Here is a 17,638-nt window from a genome sequence, read left to right as displayed (position 1 = left end):
ATATAATCTCTCATTTTTCCCTCTAGCCTATAGAATAAAATTTAACCTCCGAAGTATAACATATAACAGTGTCATTTGTCATTATCTGGCCCCTCATTTCTTTTGTCCTCATCTCTTAACATTATCATTCCCTTCTCTCCAGCTAACAGAATCATTCCGCCATTGCCTGAATGTGCCATCCTGTTTATTTCTTTCATGCCTTTGCACATGGCTCTTCTTTTCCTTGACTTACTTCCCTCTTCTTCCTGCATGGTGAGCTCTTCACTTATCCATAAAGATTTTGCTCAAAAGGCCCCTTTTTTTGTGGCAGAAGTAGTGACTCCCTTTCTTGTACTCCCAAAGCATCATTTTCATTCCCCATTTAGAGCACTTGCAGAGTTGTGTTACAATGATCTCTTCGTGACTCTTTCTCCTCTTAGACTGTGAACTCTTGAAATAAGAAGCTGCATTTTATTTGCTTGCATCTTCCTAGATCCTAGCACAGAACTTGACCCAGAGTAGATGCTAAGAAAATGTTGGTTGCTATTAAATTGTTATTCCCAATCATATTAACTGAATATGATGATTAGGGAAGAGAGACATGCATGGAAAGGGAGAAAAAAAGATGATTCAATGACACAAACTAATAAAAGTAAGGTCACACTGAGACTACTAAAGGCTGATAGTTTTATGTTGGAAGGAACTTTAGAATTAAGAAATTCAACTAGAATCTTCTAAAATGTAATGAGTCTATTTAGGTTATTTTCGTTGGGTATTATCATATTGATGTTTAGAATGAGGATGAGAGGCTGTGGACTTCAGGCGTGAAATCTTCATTTGTTCGCATGATGATGGAGGAAGAAAGCTCACCTCTCTGTAATGTGCAGTGCTGCTGTGATGGGATGTGGCCTCGTACCCAAGGACCCTCCTGGCCACATAGTCCAAATCCAGTGAGGCTGAGGACAGTGAGGCACCAGCCTGCACCATTCCCCAGCTCTGTAAGTTTCTTGTGCTTCTTTTAGGAAACTGAAGGAGACTCAAATTTATGGTGATAGTTAAGACCGTCAGATGTAGTCATGATCTACGAAGGGAACAGAGAAGGTTTTATCCTTCTCAATTCCTGACAGGTGTGCACCTCCCTAATTGGAGGGAGACTAGCTCCTTTCTAGTTTTGTGAACTTGTGATGTTGTTGAAGTGAGGTGCCTTGCCTTCAGGTCAGAGTCACACAGCAAAATACCTCTTTGCAATGAAAACACCTCCTGGCTTTTGCTTGAGAGGCCACATGTGTTAAACTGTACAGGACAGATCAGAACGGGACAATGGGACATTTGGAACATCTGTCCCCAGCCCGTAGGGTACATCAATGTCACAGTCATGCTCACACTTCCTAAACGGGGCCCTGCCAGGCACCGGGGCTTCCCGTACCCACCGAGGGCACTCTTACCTCAGGTATCTCACATGTGCTGGTAGGAAATGCCTTCCGTTACAGCGCAGGGCCCGCCCGCAGCTGCGAGCAATCACTCCTGGGGTCGTGTTTCGGATACAAAGCAACAGAAATTGATCCCGTAGACATTCATGTAAAATTCATTTAGTTTTTGTTCCGACACCAAAGCTATATTTTTCAGTCATTTCTGAATAGAAATTTTTGTTAAATGGCTCATGTGGCGAACGGAAGATGGCTTTTTGCCTGTATGCTTTGCGTCTCACCCGGTGACTGAAGTGAACACTGTCTCAGGGGGAAAAGTTTGGCATGTTCACAAAAATGATACTCTCCAGCCTTTTAAAAATCACTTCTTTGGTTGATAAACCAAAAAATCCAAAGCCAAGAGGGAGAGAGGGAAATAGATTCGTATGAGAAATGTAGGGATTTCACCTCTATAGTTGTTTTATTTTAAAAAATAAAAGTGATTGGAAAAAGCTGGGTGGAGGGTACTGTGGTGTTTTCCATTCTCCGCATTTGTCTCAAAGCTTAAATGCTTTATAATAAAAAGATTTTTGAGCATCTTTTCCATAGGATTAGAGAATTTCAGGAAGTAATATGGCTGTTATAAATTGTTTTTGTTACAGATTTTCAACTTGGCACCATTTAAGAAAAGCTCATTAGTTTGTGTTACTGTGTATATGTCTTTTCTTTATAAAACTTATTATAGTTCAGATTCTTAATCAGTTTAATCTGGCTTTTGCCCTCAGTGCTTTGTATTGTGCAAATCTTACTTTGTAAAGACTGGTTAAAGAAAAATTAAACCAAAATATAAAAGATGAAGATGTTCAGAAATGTAGTTAATGAATGGTTTCCATCCAGGTGGGGGCTGGCGAGATGGCCTGTGTGGGCTCGCTCAGAGCAGTGCCACTCTCCACTCTGTTCTCCCCAGCTCTAGTGCCTGCTAGTGGAGATGCCACTATTTCATGTCAAATCAGTGTGACAGAGCTCCCACTAGCTTCTGTCACCAAGCACATGTGAGCAGCTCTGGCCACAATCATTTGGGGACAAGCACTTGGTTGTGGCCACCACACAAGGGAGATCAATGCCAGCACCAGTGTGGTTGGCTGAATAATGGCCCTCAAAGATCCCAATCCCCAGAACCTCCAAATCTGTTCCCTTACATGATAAAAGGGACTTAGCCAGGGTCATTAAGTTAGGGTCTTGAGATGGGGAGGTGGCAGGGTCATCCAGGTGGGCTTGATGAAATCACAAGGATCCTCTGGAGAGGGAGGCAGAGTCAGAGAAGGAGATGTGGCCAGGGAGGCAGAGATTGGCATGATACGAGCACGAGCCAAGAAATGTAAGCAGCCTCGAGAAACTAGAAAAGGCAAGGAACAGGTTCTCCCCAGAGCCTCCAGAAGGAATACAATCCTATTAGCACCTTGATTTTAGCCCCAAATCAAGAAGAAAGTGAAAGTGATTTTGAATTTCTGACATCTGGAAGTATACGATGATAAATTTGTGTTGTTGTAAACCACTCAGTTCTTGCTAATTTCTTACAGAAGCTGAAGGAAACTCATACAAACAGGCTTGTGCTGGAGAAAGGGCTTGGCAGGGGATTAAGACCTCTCTCTCACCTGAGATAATCGGGTTCACTGAGAGTTTGGGAAGGGCAAGGTTTAAGTCCTCAACTGTGCTGGCTTTGAGTCAGATTGCCTGGGTTAAAATCCTGGCACCATCATTTATGAGCACTGTCATCTTGAGTGAGTGGACCCCTGTCTGCCTTTGTTCTCTTGTCTGTAAAATGGAATGGTAGTAGAGCCTGCCTCAGACGCTTGTTATGAGGTTGAACTGACATAATCCACGTGAAGTGTTTGCACAGTACATGCACAGAGTAGAGGTGCTGTAAACGTTGACTGTTACTGCCTCCGCCCTCAGCTATTCAAAGGCTTTGCTGTGTGCTTGTGGCTGCTGAATTGTATTAACCCATTTAATAAGGCACTCTTTCTTTTGGGAGCCACATGAATTATGCATTCTTATATAAATCTAAAGGAAATACCCGCTCATTCCGGGGACAGTGACATTGTGGCTAAATACATGGTCCTTGGGTTGGTGAGATTTTTATTTTGTTTTAATGGGGACACAAAAATAAATATACACGTTTTCTATGTAAGGAATAGGTCTGTTCCTGGTGGTGACCTGTTTAGATCTTAACTCAGGGAGCCTTTAGGTTGCGTTCTTCTGCCTATCCTTGTGCTCACAGTAGGGGGTTTTCGTGAAACATCAGGAATCTCAGGGTAAGGTAGTCTCCTTTACCCTGAGACTGACTTACCTGCAGCCACCCTTAGTGGTTGGAGGCAGCAGGAGGAGTGCTCTCAGAAACATTGTAGTCCTAGCCTGATGAGAATGTGGAAGAGTTCCTAGATGGTGACCTATACTTGGTTTATGGCATGGTTGTCACTCAGTGGAGGGCATGAGGCTCACTAGCATTCTGTCTTTCTGTGTCATCCTATAGCACCTTCTGATAATGAAGTCCTTTTGGTACCTTACAGTAACTGTGTCTCTTTTGGTGGAACCTAGTATGAGCTATCACCCAGCTCATACTAAATTTCCCTCTGTGGGTGGCATTTGAGTTGGTCAAGGGTAGCATTCCAGACAGAGAGGAGTGTCTGTGTGCAAGGGGGCAGGAAGACAGCAAAGAGCAGGGCACGTTTGGGCCATTACAGACAGTCGAGGCACATGGTGTGTGCGGGCTGAAGAGAGGGGAGGATGTGAAGCTGGATTATCCACTGAGGGAAGAGTGTGAAGAGCTTCAGGTGTCCAACTTCGGAGTGTGGACTTGATCTTAGAGCCCTTCCTTCACAGAGTGTGCACAGGTGCTGTATTGCAGTAGATCTCATGGGAGGGGAAAGCAAGAGCTCTGTGGTTCCAGAGTTTGGGAAACACTGGGGAAAACGAGCAAGAGAGTTTCTTTCCTTTAGGAGTTCTCAGAGCCTACCAATTCATTTTGAATTTCCCAGAAGCAGATACAGTAGAAAAATAGAAATGATACCCAGAACTAAGGCATTGGGATAAAAAAAGAATGAGTGGGTCCAAGATATTCGAGGTGAGGGATCAAAAACAATTGGTGACCAATTAGACGGTGATGGAGGGGGGGCACTGAGGAGACGTGGCAGGGAGGAGAAGTCCAGCGCCACCACAGTTTGAAGTTTAGGATTTTAGGCAATAGCTTGGCATTTTAGGCGATAGAGGAATAGAGAATATGGAAGTGGTTTCATAGGCAGATAATGGGTTTTAAAATTATTATGTATTTGTTTTATTTGTGTTGCTGAGAGCATAGCTGATGGTGCCAATGTCCACAGATTTTTGAGAATGTGGCTCTGCGGTAAGAAGAGCTGAGGGGGACTAAAAAGCTGGGTAGAGCCTGCTCTCTAGTTCTGGGTGGAACTACTTGAATAGTTTAAGCCATGGGTACTGATGAAGAACTCCAGAAATAGTAGGGTTTCTAAGGATGCAAATGACATTCGCTTGTAAAAAATCAATCAATCATGTTGTAATCCTGGGCAGAGGGTAGAGCCGTAATTTAGCTCTTAAGTGCTGACTCTGATATTCTGATTAGGATCATTGTCATGTTTAAATAGAAGCTGTATCCCTTCTTGCAGAATCACTGCATGTGCAATGACTATGAATAAGTACGTGGAAGAAAATGTATCTCAAAAATCCTACACCACCATCAAGTATTTCATGAAGATGCTGAGCAGTGTCAGCGAGACCCTGATCTTCATCTTCATGGGCGTGTCCACCGTTGGGAAGAACCACGAGTGGAACTGGGCCTTCGTCTGCTTCACCCTGGCCTTCTGTCTGATCTGGCGAGCACTGGGTAACGAGCTCTTATTTCCCAAGGAAACATTCAGCACCGCTCAGTAAACGATGCGGCTTGCTTCTCGTCCTTCCCCTTTGCTGCTGCTGCTTCCTCTTCTTCGTCTTCTTTGTTTCTTCTTCTTCCTGATCTCCTTCTTCCTCCTCCTCCTCCTCCTCGTCTTCCTTAACTTGTTCTTCCTCTTCTCCTCTTTCTCCTCCTCTCCCCCACTTCCTGGTGTCTTCTTTCCTTCCCTCAGTATCTTCATGCTTTTGCTACAAATCAAATTAACCCCTCTTGGCTTCTGTGATTCCACATTTTCACCCACTATCCTGGAACAACAAAGGCCCAGGGGCTGGTAATACTAGTAAGGCAGGGGAGAAGGGAAAAGATCTTGGGGGCTCTTCTTAAAGACTTTGCCCTGTCACAGAGGAACGTCAAACGAGTCTCCGTGTTTTCATGTTCTGGCCTCACAGTCTGTTCTCTTTGGTTTTGTTTTTCTTCTCAGGTGTCTTTGTCTTGACTCAGGTCATTAATTGGTTCCGGACAATTCCCTTGACCTTCAAGGATCAGTTCATCATTGCCTACGGAGGGCTGCGAGGTGCCATCTGCTTTGCGCTGGTGTTTCTCCTTCCTGCTGCCGTGTTTCCTCGTAAAAAGCTGTTCATTACGGCTGCGATTGTAGTCATTTTCTTTACTGTCTTCATCCTGGTGAGTAGAGGTCTTCTGCCAGCAAAGTCTCTCCCTTTCCAGGAGGAAACAAGATCTTTCAGACTATCTCAGTGAATTCCTTTTAAAGGATGCAGCATCGCAAAGGTGTGTTGAAGCTTTGGTAGTTATGATATTAGGGAAAATGGTATTTCCTCATGTCACTAGATTGTGCAGGGGCCTAAGAGGGTCCAATTTGGCCACCTGACCTACATAGAGGAATTATTATTTAAGGAAACTCAGCTAAATGATCTAAGCTTAGCACCGGAAACTTACAAACTGTGATTGCTAATCCTTGTCATTTGTCCTACTCTCTGACCTAGTGAATGTACTCATTAGATGCTAGTTGTGTGATGACCTTCCAACAGCTCATTGACATGAATGGATGCTTAGCAGTGTGTGCCTTGGCACGGTGGGATGAGTGAATACAAGTTTAATATTGGGAGGCAGAAAGTGTGGTAGGAAGAACGTGGGTCTGTGTCAGGATCCCGACTTTGCAGGTTAATCAATCTCTTTAAGTTAATAAGCCAGCCCTTAGGAGATTCCATTTTGCAGATATTGATTTAGTAAATATGTATTGGACTCCTGCTGTGCGCCAGACAGGGCTCTGGGAGCTTAGGATCCAAAACAGAGAAGTAACCCCGTTCCTGCAAAGCTCACATCTCAGGGGGGAAGGCAGACGCCAGACAGTAAACATAATAAGTAAGTAAATGATAGCATATGGTAGGGGTGAACGGTGCTGTACAGTAAGGGGTAGGGGCTCAGGCATGGTGAGGGTGGAGTAGTGAGAGGGGGTTACAAGTGTAAATAGAGTTGTCATGGAAGACAACAATGAAAAAAATGACATTTGAGCAAAGGCTTGTGGGAGGTGACGGAATTAGCTAAGCCAAAATCCATTCCAGGCAAATAGGAGGAAAGGGCCCAAGTGTGAAGGCAGTGCGCGCTTGGCTGGTGTGGCTGGAGGGGCGGGAGGGGTGAGGTGAGGGATACTCTAGAGTCCTTGGTCCTGTGGGGTATGCAGGCTGGTGGCAGGACTTTGGCTCTTCTCTAAGTGAAATGGAAGCCATCAGAAGGATTGGTGCAGAAGCGTGATGTGTTTTGACTTATTCGTAAAAGGATCACCCTGGCCGCTGTGAGAAGAGTCTGTTAAGAGGAAGGGGGAGAAGTGGAAAGCAGTGTGGGGTCGATGCAGTCATCAGGCAAGACCAGGTGGTGGCAGTAGAGAGGGTGAGAGCCTCGAATACATTCTGAGGGGGAGCCTGCAGGATTCCCCAATGGGCTGCACGTCGGGTGTGAGGGAAGGAGGGGTCACGGAGGACTCCAGGGCTTTTGGTCTGAGCAGCTGGAACGATGGACTTGCCCTCCAGTGAGAAGGGGGAGGCTGTGGGTGGAGGAGATGGGAGCAGGAGATGGGTGGCTCAGTTTGAGCACACTGGGTTAGGGGTGGCTGTTACACCCACAGCGGGAGGTGATGAAAAGACAGGGTCTGTGAGTCTGGAGGTCGGGAAGGAGCTCAGTCCTCAGCAAACAGCTGGTATTTGAGGCCATGAAACTGGAAGGGATTGCCAAGCAAGTGAAAATACATGTTGAGGAAACCAAAACAGAGGACCAAGAAGTGGGCTCTGGGGCAGCCCAATCTTAAGACATGGGGGAGGAGAGGGGAGCAGCCAAGGGGACTGAGAACGAGGGATGACTGAGGAAGGAGGAAAAGCAGGAGTTTTTTTTTTTAATTTAACAGTCACAGAATGCTTGCTCAGTGCCTGACTCAGGTGTGAGCACCTTTCAAGTTAAGTCATTTAATCCTCCTAACAATTCTCTGGCTTGAAACTCTAGGAGGAGTCACTGTTATTGTTCCCATTTCATAGATGAGGAGACTGAGGTTAAGTACTTTTCCCAAGTTTACACAGTCAGTAGAAGGTGGAGCAGGGAGTCAAAACTAGTTTGGTGTTCACTGTAAGTCAAGTGTCTGGTGGAGTGCCTGGTGCATGGTAAGTACTCAGATTTGTAACTCATTGTGCTTCTCCTCACTCCTTCTAGTCAATTCTCCAAAAAGCAGTTCATTCATTTATACTCCCAACACCAGGAACATGGGTGGTCCTGTCCAAGGAATCCTGGAGAAGGATGCTTTGGAGACTTTCTCTAAGTTTAGAAATGACCACTTTCCGTCCTCCTCTTTGTCCTCACACCTTTATAATGCCGTTCCCCATGGTGATGGCTTCCAGGTGTCAGCACTCAGACAAGGGCTTTCCTATATGCACGATCTCATGTCATCCTTAAAACAAATCTATGAGAAAGAGACCAGTGTTACCCCAGCTAAGGAAACTGAGGCTTAAAGAGAGAAAACAGTTTGTTATAGATATATATACTAGTTTTGGTTCAACCATCCCATGTTGGTTTGAGTTCCCTTCTTATGCTCAGGGAGATGCCTGGGTGTGAGGAGAAGCAAATTTTCTTGTCTTCATCTTGTTTCTGTAGTGTTTATAGGATCTTGTAACAATTCATCCAGTTTGCTACTATCGTGCTTTGCCTGAGGCAAGATTGGGAAGTGAATCGATTTTGCCTTGAGCATTTTAATCTCTCAGGAGCATCCTAGGGCACTGTGCTTAAGAGGGAAAGTCAGGCAGGGGTGAGTGACTCAGCACCTCTTCCTAGGCTACCCTGTCCTTATGAGCCACAACAAGCCCTGCCAAGGCCTGGTCAGTGCTCTGCACTCCTCTCCATGCTCTCAGAACTTAAGGTGTCACATATGAGTATCAAATACGAAATAGAACCATGTCAATCTAATGCGACTAGGAACTGGGTCACTTGGAGATGACTGTGTCAGCCATTATTATCTACACGAGAGCTTCTCAAATGTCTTCAGTGCAAAACCAAAGCCCCCCGCCCCCACCGCCAATGTCGTGTACACGTGCATTGGTAAAATACAATAAAAATGGCTTATAAGAAAGATGTAATGCAAGAGAGGATATACCAAACGCAAGCTCAAATTTTTTAGTTGTTAGATTCAAGACATAAAATTACATTTCTACAATCAGAACAAACATAGCATAGGAGAAAAGAAAAGTATTACAAAAAATATACTATTGTTCATTGAACGTTACACTCATAGTGTTTTGGTTTTTTAGAACCATAACTCAACCAAAAGATATAAGTGAATTTTTGATTCCCCTCATTTAAAGCCTACACACCGGCTTTGAGTGGACACCATGTATATCAATATTTGACATTAACAAAGTTTTTAATGTAACAAATTAAAAACAGCAAAGGCAACAAATGAAATAGTTTAGCATGGATTGTCTGTATTTTGTATTGTAAAAATATCAAGTTAACTCTTTGGTGATGGAGACTTTGGGGGGTCAGTATTTGGAGTGTGCGAGCAAACCTCGTGAACAGTCCTCCTCTGATTAGGTTGAAGGATCTGCTGGCGGAGCTCACTGTGATGCTTGGGGAGAGGAATTGCTGTAGCTGCACACCTTCTGCCCTCTCCCCTTCATTGTCATCTGCCCCACCCTTTTGTGTACAGAGTGGAGACTGAGGGATGTTGCTTGGGTCCTTAACTCTGACCCCTTTCTCTCCCTCTCATTCTCTCACCCACCATTGGCTATTAAGAGATTGTGAACACACGCATGCACACGCATGCAAATACACATATGCTCCCCTCAAAAAGGATCTTTTTTCCAGGACACATCAATAATTTAAAAATTCAGGGGCCAGCCCCGTGGCCGAGTGGTTAAGTTCATGCACTCCACTTTGGCGGCCCAGGGTTTTGCCGGTTTGGATCCTGAGTGCGGACATGGCACCGCTGGTCAGGCCATGCTGAGGCGGTGTCCCACGTGCACCAACTAGCAGGACCCACAACTGAAATATACAACCATGTACTGGAGCGATTTGGGGAGAGCAAGCAGGGTCGGAGGGGTGGGAAGAAGATTGGCAACAGTTGTTAGCTCAGGTGCCAATCTTTAAAAAAAAAATTCAGGGAAGAAAGCCTGGAAGGAGATACCTAATGGGTGACAAACATAGTAGAAATAATTAATTATAATTCAGGTGTAAAATTTTGCCTTCTGATTAAGAGCTATACATTCTTCTTCCAATGACAACTTTTATGTTGATGGGCCTATCATTAAACTTTAAAATGGCTTTCCCCCTTATTTCATTATTTCTTATACGATAAGCTCTCTCACCCTGATCCTGTTGAATTAGCACTATCTTCTGAAATAGAATCCCATGTGACGCATGGTTGATTATCAGATACCAAGATTTATAATGAGAATTTTAACATTCTTTGAATCACGTTGATAATTAGAGAAAGTGGCCTCTTAATGAGGCACGTTAACTATTCCTAGAATACTGTCTTGCTTGTGGAATACAGAATGAGTAAACAGTTCTGATTCCTTGGACGTGTAAATTCATTTTCTTTTAAATAAGATTGGTGATGTTATGGAAAATATAAGCTGTCTGTCTTATTTTAAAATAATACTCAAGATTGGGAGCGAGGTAGAGGCCACTAGTAGAGAACTCAGGCATTGGATTGGAGTAAGGCTGTTCTGGGTTGGTATCCCGGTCCAGCTCCCCAATAGCCTCTGTGAGCCTCAGTTTACTGAGCTGTAACATCTGGATAATGGTTCCTCCCTCCCAGGCAGTAGGGAGGAAATAGTGTATGTAAACACAGTACCTGATGCAAGGTTTTAACCTGATGATTTACTGTGTTTTAATGATAACATTAAGTAAAATGGTACTAGAAGAAAAAAAAGCTAACGGCTTTCAATGCGCTTTTCTTTGAGAGGAAGAATGATTAGAATACGTTAGTTATTATTTCATTTATCGCTGTGTCAGATAGCAGATGCTCAGAATTCAGGAAATCCACTCAGTGGTCCTCTAGAAGTCCATCAAGTCCTTTGAGTAGCAAGACTGACTGGATTTCGAGAGCCGGCAGTCGCTCTTTGCCTCCGTGGCACAGTAGTGTTGTATCTGCTCTAGCTCATTCTCCAAAATGGGGAGGCACCTGGGATCTTACCCCACTTGCCAGTTAACAAATCAGCCTGTTAAATTTTCATGGATGCTTTCAGAAGACACCTGACACCTGGGTTGGAGACAAAGGACTTCATCTTTATTACTCATGGCAAAAGCAGTAGCCAGACCTTCCTGTTGGTTTCTGTCTGTTTTCCATACTCCTTGTCCCGTGGGGGTGACATCATGGGCCCATGATGGATGTTTGCATATGCAGTGGGCTGCGTTACAGGAGACAGACCCTGAGCTGGAGGACCTGTCACTCTTTGTCTGGGGCTGATATTGCCTCATCTCTCAAGCTTCTTCATTGCAAACACAGCCCTGAGAAATAGCCTGGGTAAACAGCAGTCAGGGCCTTGCCTTATGGGGTGCCCCTTGTGGGAATGTGTGGGAACACTCAGGACACATGGTGGGGTGGCCTTTCCCAACAATCAAATACACTTTGCTGACTTAGCCTCTCAAACTGAAATGATGATGCCAACTATTTTATAGACATTGTGAGGGCCTTCAAATGTGCTTTAATTTGTTAAATAAATGGTCATTTGTTTTATATATATATATATATAATGAAAAATCTCTATATTTAATTAACATAAACCATTACTAGGTAGCATTCCCTGGAATTCAGAAAAATTTATTTTGTTCCTACAATAAATGGCAAGGATTTTTTTAAGATGGAAAAATGTAGGTAAATAATTTAAGATGTGATAAAAAAACAATAAATGATAGTTCTATGGGGTTTTGACTGAGCAACTAGGTAACAGAAGGTGAAATTTAATTTTGTACCAGGGGAGTGTTGGGTTTGAAGGATGAGAAATCAGGTGTTTGGTTTTGGACATGTACATTTCGGACATGCATATTTGCCTATTTGATGTCAAATGGAGATGTTGAATAGGCAAATGTATATATAGGTCAAGAATTTATGGGAGAAGACAGAGGGGAGATATAAATTTGAATCTTATCAGTATACACAAGTCAGCTCCGGTGGTCTAGTGGTTAAGATTCAGAGCCCACCACAGCCTGGGTTCGTTTCCCCATCAGAGAACCACACCATCCATCTGTCACTTGTCATACAGTGGCAGCTGAGTGTTGCTGTGATGCTGAAAGCTATGCTACCGGTATTTCAAATACCAGCAGGGTCACCCATGGTGGGCAGGTTTCAGTGGACCTTCCAGACTAAGACAGACTCGGAAGAAGGACCACATACCCATTTCCAAAAAAGCTGGCTATGAAAACTCTGTGAAGAGCAGTGGAGCATTGTCTGATAGAGTGCCGGAAGGTGAGAGGATGGCAGAGAAAGACTGAGCAGGGCTCCACTATGCTATACACAGGGGCGCTAGGAGTCAGAATGGACTTGATGGCAATAAGAACAACAGCATATAGATGGTTTTAAAAGCATGAGTCTGGAAGAAACTATTCAGGGAGTGAGTGTAGAAAGAGCATAGTAAAGAGTGCATGCCAATATTTAGAAGTCGAGAAAATGTTGAGGAACTAGCGTTGGAGACTGGAAAAGGTGAAGAATAAAGTGGGAGGAAGATCAGGGGGTCTATGCAGCACTTAAGTGAAGCAAGTGTTAAGGAAGTTGCTAGAAACTGTGACAAATGCGTCGGCAAGGTCAGGTGAGCTAGGGACAGAGAAGGGACTGTGGGATGCAGCACTGGGTGATGAGTGGCCATGTCACCGAGCACTTGTGGCAGATGGTGAGGACGAAACCCCCGTTGATTGGATTCCAGGGAGAAGGATAAGAGAGAAATTGGGGGTGGGAGATCCGGGCAACCCTGTTGAGATCTGATAGAAGAAGGAGGTGGTAGCCAGAGGGAATACGTGCCCAAAAAGGGCTTTTGTTTCTGGTTTTTGCAGATGGGAGCCATAGCAGGGTGTCTGAACACTGGTGGTACAGGAGAGAGAGAGACATTGATGACACAGTAAAAGGAAAGCATGGTTTAGGGGAAGAGACAGACATATGACAGCTGGTGACTGTGCAAGATGATAAGTCCTGAAAGAAAGAGAGACAGAGGGGGCTGAGACCACGGAGTGAGGGGTGTGGGCACCCACGGGGACGCTTTTATGATTCTCCTTCCATTCCCCTATTCCAAAACAAATAGTGTACCGCTGGGCTCATGACCTCTGTGACCGGCTTTGTAATGTGAGAAAAGCCTTGTGGAGGATAGCATAGCAATGATAGTGATATTTTTTAATAAAATAGTTTCTTTAGGTTTTCCTGGAAATTGTCTACTAAGTCAGCAAAGAAATATAAGACAGTTCCTCCCACCTCTTTTTTTTTTCTTTTTGCAAAATTTAATGCCAAAGAAAACAAAAGAAGAAATTATTGTCTTCCGAAAGAAGGCTCAGTGTCTGTTCTCATGGCAGTTCTTTGTCCTTCCTCGTGTTACTGAGAGCAGAAGGGTGCAGGGTGGGCAGAAAGTAGAGGTGGAACAAGGTAGAAAAGGAGTCTTCCTGGCTGGCTGTTGCGCGGCGGGGCCGGCTGGTGGCTGAGCCCCTTCCCTCAGGCCTGGCTCCCAGGTGCTCTGTTTATTGTGCCGAAGCGGAATGAATGCTGAAAATTTAACTTGTGTTTTGCAAATATGTTTTTCAGTGGTTTGATGGAAAACTAAGGGGTTTCTTTATATTTTTGACCTATGTAGATGGTTACAAGCTGTTTTCTAAGCCTTATCAGGTTTCTCCCCAGGTGACCTAAATTAGGAATTTTCCAACGTGGTAAAATAAGGTGACTTCTCAAAGGTTTTTTTTTTCTCTCTCTCCCAACCAGACACACAAGCTCCTAGAATATAACATGGAGCTTGGGGAACTTTCTATAATGTACACAGATGCCACGCACTCTACCGCCACTATAGATAGCTTGAAGAACGAAGGAAGGGGAGAAGGGAGGGCGAGGAAGGAAGGCAGAAGCCATCCCCTAGGTCCTACTGAGCATGACATGACGACAGTAAATAACTCAGAGGAAGGGGTGACTATTAAAAGGAACTGTTTAAACAAATACATATTTTTAAAAGACAGTGTCAATCTCCATTGCATATAATCAATATGTTTTATTAATTATAAACTAAAATATGTGGTATTTTTAGAAACTCGATTGATCTGGGCACCAGGCCACACTGGCTTCCATAGTAGATCAGTCTAGTTTTATGTGTGACAGTGTGTTCACTTCTAGATTATCCGTCTAGTGGAAGGAATCCACATAAGGATTAGGGCAGGCCCTATGTCCTTTCCTTATTTTTATCTCCTATATTTACAAATACCAGGCACTCATTATTACTTACTAAATGAATATTGATAGAAACAAAGCATGTGAAACAATACTTAGTGTCCTTAGAACACATTATATAGTATTAAAAATTTTATTGATTTTGTTAATTTTTTTCCTGGAGCTATTATTAAACTGGTGGCGTCATGGAATCTGGAACTCAGTAAAATCACCCATCTCCATAAACCCCATGTTTAGACCCATTTTCATTTACATAAGTGAAAAATTACAGAATATGTGTTGGTTGGAAAACTGTTATTACCTCCTATGTTATTTCAAAGTGGCAGACTGAAATGCAAATAGAACACAAGGTATGTCTTATCCCAAACTGGTCAAAATCAGTTCATACTTCAGAAAGCTAAAGTTAAGCTGAAAAAGGCCCAAAGGTAGATTGATGGAACAAAATGACGATCTCCTGTAAAAAATGTGTGCGTGAGTATCACAGTTAGTTTATATTATCAAAGCATTCTTGAAAACTTGAAGACATGCAGAAAGGTGAGACAGAAATCAAATGCATGGCAGGGAGGGTCTCTCACCTCACCCGCCACAGTCCGGTAACCCCTTTGATACATGGATTCTTCGTACCAAGTGGTGGCAGCCATCTACCAACCAAGCAAGAAACTTGGGGGATCTTCCTTGACCCCACATTCTCACTCATTTTAGTGCCAGTATCATATATCAGTATCATATATTAGCTGATTATTTGTTTTGACATCTAGAAGTTCCGTATCAGTATTCTTTTTCTAAATTTTTCCGATTACATTTACTCTTCCAGACTAATTTAGAACTAACCTCTCAGGTTCTGTTAAAAACACTTTGGAATATGTTACTGGAATTATATTGCATATACATTGAGAGAAAATTTTCATCATAATATTGTTAAGTAATCCCGTCTAGGAACTGTATGTGTCTTCTTAAAACTCAAATCTTTTTAATATCTTAATTTAGTTAAGTTTTATGGTTCTTTTTGTAAAGGGTTTTGCGTTTCATGTAGGATTATGTATATATATACATGTGTAGAGAGAGTGTATAAGTATAAATAGATATTTAGTATCTATCTAGTATACTATTATATATTAGTATTTTATTTTATATATTCTCTATCCAGTTTTCATTGCTATTGTTTAGGTGTTTATTTTGTTTCTTTTTTTAAATTAGTATATGGGATGAATTTGTGCATGTTGATTTTATGTCATTACTTCTCTAAAGTTGTTATTTTTAAATGAAAAAGAATTGTAGATTTTTTAGGACCAAAAATAGGTCATCCCTGAGCCACAAAAATCTTGTCATCTGTTTTCGGTATCTGTGCTCCTGCCTTTGTCTCTTATGTAATTGGCTGGGACGAGCAGAGCTGGGTCAGACCGCAGATCGGGAGTGTCCTTGCGTTGTTCCCAGTTCTAGAGGAAGTAATTTTAATGTTTCACTGTTAAGTCGGATGTTCACTATAGATTTCTGGCAGGTATTTTTTATCCTATTAAGGAATTCTTTTCCTCTTCCTACCTTACTGAAAAGCTTGTTTCTCTCCCCTTTCTAAGTTCACGATGAACATGCCCACACCACTCTGTGCTCTTGTCATCTTTTGCTGGTGTTTGGTCTCTGCTGGGATATGCTTCCGACATCTTTTAAGACTCCTATTCAGTGCTCCCTCTCTACGAAGCCTTTGTGGACCCTCCCTGTGCATCTCTCTCATTCCTCCTTTCCCCACTTGTAGCTGTTTTTGGTTAAGTCCTTCTTCCCATAAGACTGCGAGGTCCTGAAGCTGAGGTCCTTAGCTCTCCAGCTTTGTGTCCCTATCCTCAAGCTGCTGACATGTATGCAGAAGCAGCTCGATTAAAATTGTTCTAATAAATGAAAGAATCATTGAAAAGTTTTCTATGGCTAATGCAACAAGTGGGTGATTCCTCTGACTTGGATAGTACTTTATGATTTTTTAGAATTGCTTTGTTTTTCTATTTTTCAGAATTACTTTTCACTCTCCTGCATATTGTCCATTATTTTGTTTCTAATAGCAGGTGTTGGGACATGGCCCTCTGGAGATATGCCAGCTATTAAAGAGGAAGAAAAAATTAACAAAATGTTGCATATACTGTCTTAAATCTTGGGAGCAGGATATTTTTTGTTGGTTATCAAAGCTTAGGAGAATAAAAGTTATTCTTGAATTTTTAATTTTATTTTTTAAGAAACTTCGCTTTTTTTCCTGTGAAGGGAATAACTATCCGACCACTGGTGGAGTTTCTTGATGTGAAGAGGTCCAATAAGAAACAGCAAGCTGTGAGTGAAGAAATCCATTGTCGGGTAGGTGTTAATGTGGAATAACTATTTAAGTGAGAAAAGAAAAATTGTTGGAATAAGTCAAACAGCTTGGCACCGAGGTGCTCATCTCCTAAAGAAGAGGGAAATGGCCGAGGGTACGAGAGAGGGAGGCTGAGAAAGGCCTGCACTGGGGGAGGAGAGTGGAGGGGGCCCCACACTGGCTTCTCCAGGTTCGCCTGCCCAACTCCCACACGAGCAGAGGGACAAGGAACCCCCTTTTACTGCTTCTTTCCACCTGAAAATGTTTGTACTTGAACATTATTACCATAGTTCATGTTTTCCAAAATTATGAACAAATTGTTATGATGAGAAAAATAATCTAAGAATTGCATAATATTAGTATGAAAAACATCAATTTGTTTGAAGAGAAATTGTTTTTTATTGCTTTCAGTAAAAACAAACAAACAAAAAAACCAAAGAGCAAAAACTATCAGGGTCTTTGAAGTGTCTTTTGTTGTTAGTGCCATCGAGTCAGCAGCGCCCCTGTGGACAGCAGAGCGGACCCCTGCCTGGTTTTTTTGCGCCATCCTCTCTCCTTCCGGCGCTATATCAGACAATGCTGCACTGCTATTCACAGGGTTTTCATGTCCAGTTTTTTTGGAGGTGGGTGGCCAGGTCCTTCTTCCTAGTCTGTCTTCGTCCAGGAGCTCCGCTGAAACCTGCCCACCATGTGTCCCTGCTGGTATTCGAAATCCTGGTGGCAGAGCTTTCAGCTTCACAGCCACAGGCAGCCGCCACAGTGCAACAACCAACAGATGAGTGTTGTGGTTCCCTGACCAGGAAATGAACCCAGGCTGCTGCGGTGAGGGTACCGAATCTTCACCACTAGCCCACCAGGGCTGGCTCTTTGAAATTTAGACATGATATAAATAGAGTGGAAATTACTGATTTCAGGTAAAAATTAATCAATTAGCCTGCTTTTTCTGTTTTAGTTTTTTGATCATGTGAAGACTGGGATTGAAGATGTTTGTGGACATTGGGGTCACAACTTTTGGAGAGACAAGTAAGAAGGCCTTGTGCCATTATATTGTGAAGTGGCTCTGGATCACTCTGGAAGCGAGACTTATTGACTTGTGGTATTTT

The 17,638-nt window shown here is 43.0% G+C and overlaps 1 protein-coding gene across 1 annotated transcript in view; it reads left to right on the top strand.

Annotated features, from left to right (window-relative positions):
- Positions 1-17,638, top strand: part of SLC9A2 (solute carrier family 9 member A2) — an 87,369-nt gene that overhangs the window by 50,978 nt on the left and 18,753 nt on the right. The window contains 4 exon segments of the mRNA NM_001163960.1: positions 5,066-5,283; positions 5,771-5,973; positions 16,448-16,537; positions 17,488-17,558. Of these exon segments, the coding sequence (NP_001157432.1) occupies positions 5,066-5,283; positions 5,771-5,973; positions 16,448-16,537; positions 17,488-17,558 (582 nt within the window).

The sequence above is a fragment of the Equus caballus genome, chromosome 15 (genome assembly GCF_041296265.1).
Source record: "Equus caballus isolate H_3958 breed thoroughbred chromosome 15, TB-T2T, whole genome shotgun sequence".
In the NCBI taxonomy this organism is placed as follows: domain Eukaryota; kingdom Metazoa; phylum Chordata; class Mammalia; order Perissodactyla; family Equidae; genus Equus; species Equus caballus.
Note: the sequence above shows the minus strand (reverse complement) of the source record. Positions and strands in the feature narration are given on the sequence as shown.